This window comes from Petaurus breviceps, unplaced genomic scaffold (assembly GCF_028583685.1).
Source record: "Petaurus breviceps papuanus isolate PSGF00001 unplaced genomic scaffold, PetGlider_PUasm1.0 90895, whole genome shotgun sequence".
Taxonomy (NCBI): Eukaryota; Metazoa; Chordata; class Mammalia; order Diprotodontia; family Petauridae; genus Petaurus; species Petaurus breviceps.
Window position 1 is genome coordinate 11,776,017 of NW_027187372.1, and position 3,649 is coordinate 11,779,665.

Genomic DNA, 3,649 nt, shown 5'->3' on the forward strand with positions numbered 1-3,649 from the left:
TTTTGGAGGAATATTTGTAGGAGATTGCCACAGGGTCTTTTCCTTGGCCCTTACTGGTCAAAATTATTATCTGTTACTTTGGTTATAATATATGTATGTACTATATATGTATGTATGACCATTTGGGGAACTCAGAAGAATTGACAAAAAGTTCTGACTGGGCAGTAATGTTAAAAGCAATTGGCCTTTATTGTAAGTATGTTGTAATGCACACGAGGGAAGGCTTAAAGCTTTGACTGATATGGTGGAGTAGGAACACAGAGGGGGAAATGGGCAACTAGGAATAGATGTAATCACAGAGATCACTAGATTTCTTTTTTTTTTTCCTTTGGAAAACAGACATTTATTCCAATGGGGCTAGACATGAGTGAGGTTAAGGGAGTGGTATCTGTTGCCAGGGTTCAGGGAATCAGACCCTACAGAGAAGGACCATCACATCCCACCTGGAATTTATATTGAGGACTGTATAAGACTTCCCACATCAGGTCCAGACTTAAGTCTCCCTGCTGGAGAAAACTTGGTGGGGAAGAGACCTTGATAGATGAATGGAGGTAAGGGATAACCAGGAGGGGAGGTGAAGAAATTGGAAAGTGACAATTCTGGGAAATAGGGTAAGGTCAAGGAGATACTAGCATAGTAGAAAAAACAATGGACTGAATTCATTGATTCATGATGATGCCCATGATCCATTACAGCTCTAACATTTTACAGTTCCCTGACCATGGGAAATGATTGGGAGAAAACATATTAGAGGGGGAAAGAAGTCCAGAAAAAGGTCATTAATGGAACTACTTGAATAATAACATTTAAAGATGGAAAAGAGTTTGGAAATTACCTAGTCCTACCCTCTCACTTTTACAGAGAAAACTGAGACCCTGAGAATCCATGGTCCAAGGTCACACAGACGGTAAGTAGTAGAGAGCTAAGACTTCCAACTCCAAATTCAGTGCTATTTCCACAATACCAGAATACAGGGGAATACTCCAGAGGGAATGAGGAGACTAGGAGGCTAAGGACAGAATTAAGTGGGAAGATATGAGGGTGGGATCTGGGGCTAAACAAACTCTATTGAGTTTCAGTGTAGAAGCCAGAAGCCGAGGCCAGCAAAAGGAGTGAGGAGACTGAGACTCAGGAGTGGAGAAGGACTGGGTGCAAAGCTATTGCAGGAGTCTCTTCTGCAGCAAGTGATATTGTAGGTTAATTCATTGGTCTTGTTGATGCCCTGTATACAGGGTTCCGTAGATGAACCACACCGATATTTGGAGTAAAGCCACATCTTACCTAAGTAGACATCTGTGGTCAAACACTGATGTCCTTGATCCAGGAGACAGGATTTTTGATCCACACAGCCAACCACAGGGAACTTGTTGCAGGAGTGACAGCGAATGTCAGCTGAAGCCCAGCAGACCAACACTGAGAGGCTGAGGAGTAAGAAGGTATTCATGGTCTGGTTGTTGGAGGTGACAGAAGAAGGAGATTTCCAAGGATCCAACTCCGAGATCACTAGATTTCTTAAGGCTACATCAAGAGGAAAAGAGAATGCTATTTTTCACTTTCATTTTTTTTTTCTTTTGTGTCTTCTCTGACAAAAGTACTAGTATGGAAATGTTTTACATAAGTATAACCTATGTCTGATTGCTTACAATCTCAGAGAGAGGGGAAAGGAAGAACAGAGGGATGGATAGAATTTGGAACTCAAAACTTTAAATAAAAATGTTAATACAAAAAGAAGTATGACTCCATGATTTAACACAGGCTATCTCCCATGTCACCCTTCCTCCTCACCTGGCTTCTTAGAATGGCAAGCTCACCATTATACTTCCAAGACTGACTTCAAGTGTTATCTCTTTCATGAGAACTTTCCTGATTCCCTTCAGTTGTCCTTCTTCCACATCATTTTGTACTTCCTCTGTGGATACTTTACATTTACCTATATGTTTTCAGATTATATGTTCCTATGAAGAGGTTGTGCTTTAGTCTTATTAATTCCAACATCTGTTTTCCTGTTATTCCTCATAATTGGTGTTGAAAAGTGTGACCTTGCATTCTTCACCAGGAAATCACACTCACCATCCATTACACTGAAAGCTAATACACACAAAACTAAGTCCACAAGTGAACACCCCTTCCCCATCGTGCTAGGAATGCTCCATATACCAGGATTGCCCACTTACTGGGACAAGCTATGGCAGTTTACCTCAAAGCACCAGTAAATATATTGGGATTGTAGGTTTTACAGGAAAGAACAGGATCTTGCTCAGGAGTGTTTGATTCATTGAAATCATAGGAAATTCAATTCAATTCAATTCTATAAGCTTTTATTAGTTATCTCTGTAAAACACTGTTACATGCTCTGAATATAATCAACCAGCACTTACTTTTTGCTGGGTACTACAAAAATAGAAACAAATCCATCCCTATCCTCAAGGAGTTTATAGTCTACTGTGGTGATACAATGGGAAAACAGATTTGTAAAGTATCCACACAGGAAATACAAAATGAGGTGGAAGAAGGACAACTGGAAGGCATTAGGAAAGTTCTCATCTAAGAGAGGACAATTGAAGTCAGCCTTGGAAGTATAATGTTGAGCTGGCCATTCATAGAAGCCAAGTGAGGAAGAAGAATGACATGGAAAATAGCCTGTGTGAAGTCATGGAGGCATACTTTCTCATATTAATGTCTTTTATTTAAAATTTTGAATCCCAAATTCTATCCATCCCTCTGTTCTTCCCCTTTCCCCTACCTGAGATGTTAAACAATTAGATATATGTTATACATGTATAATTATGCAAAACATTTCTATAGTAGTAATTTTGTCAGAGAAGACTAGAATAAAAGGAAAAAAATGAAAGAAAGTGAAAAATAGCATGCTTCAGTCTGTATTCAAACAAAGTCAGTTTTTTTCTCTGGAGGTCAATAGCATTTTTCATCATTAGTTTTATGGGATTGTCTTGGATTGTGTATTACTGAGAATAGCTGAGTCATGAATAATTCTTTTTTTTTTTTCTTAAGCAATTGGGGTTAAGTAACTTGCTCAAGGTTACATGGCCAGTTATTTCTGGGTGTGGTGCTGAGTATCTGAGCCCGAATTTGATCCAGGTCATCCCGACTCTGGAGCCGGTGCTCTTACTTGCTGAGCCACCTGGCCGTCCATGCATAATTCTTCATCAAGCAATATTGCTGTTATTGTGTACACTATTCTCCTGGTCCTGTTCACTATGCATCAGTTAATGTAGTCTTTCCAGTTTTTTTTTTCCCTGAAGTCATTCGGTTTGTCATTTCTTATAGCACAATAATACTCCATTATAATCACATACCACACTCTATTTAGCCATTCCCCAGTTGATGGGCATCCTTTTGATTTATAATTCTTAGTCACCACAAAAATATAGCATAAATATTTTTGTACAAATATGTTCTTTTTTTCCTTTTTAGATGTAGATGTAGAAGTGGTATTGCTGAATCAAAGAGCATGCACAGTTTTACATCTCTTTGGGTATAGTTCCAAATTGCATTCCAGAATGATTGGATCAGTTCACAACTCCAACAGTCAGTATCCTAATTTTCCCACATCCCCTCCAACATTTAACATTTTCCTTTTTTGGTCCTATTAGCCAATCTGATAGATGTGAGGTGGTACCTCAAAGTT

General features: G+C 39.0%; 1 protein-coding gene across 1 annotated transcript; it reads right to left on the bottom strand.

The window, feature by feature from the left end:
- Positions 1-310: 310 nt before the first annotated feature.
- Positions 311-1,499, bottom strand: LOC138151017 (lymphocyte antigen 6 complex locus protein G6c-like). Its single transcript, XM_069074440.1, has one exon. The coding sequence runs from the start codon at positions 1,442-1,444 to the stop codon at positions 1,076-1,078; it is 369 nt and encodes a 122-aa protein (XP_068930541.1). The 5' UTR covers positions 1,445-1,499; the 3' UTR covers positions 311-1,075.
- Between the last annotated feature and the right edge of the window lie 2,150 nt (positions 1,500-3,649).

Excerpts from the sequence above, each read along its gene's own strand:
- LOC138151017 (XM_069074440.1), bottom strand. The coding sequence starts at position 1,444 with ATGAATACCTTCTTACTCCTCAGCCTCTCAGTGTTGGTCTGCTGGGCT.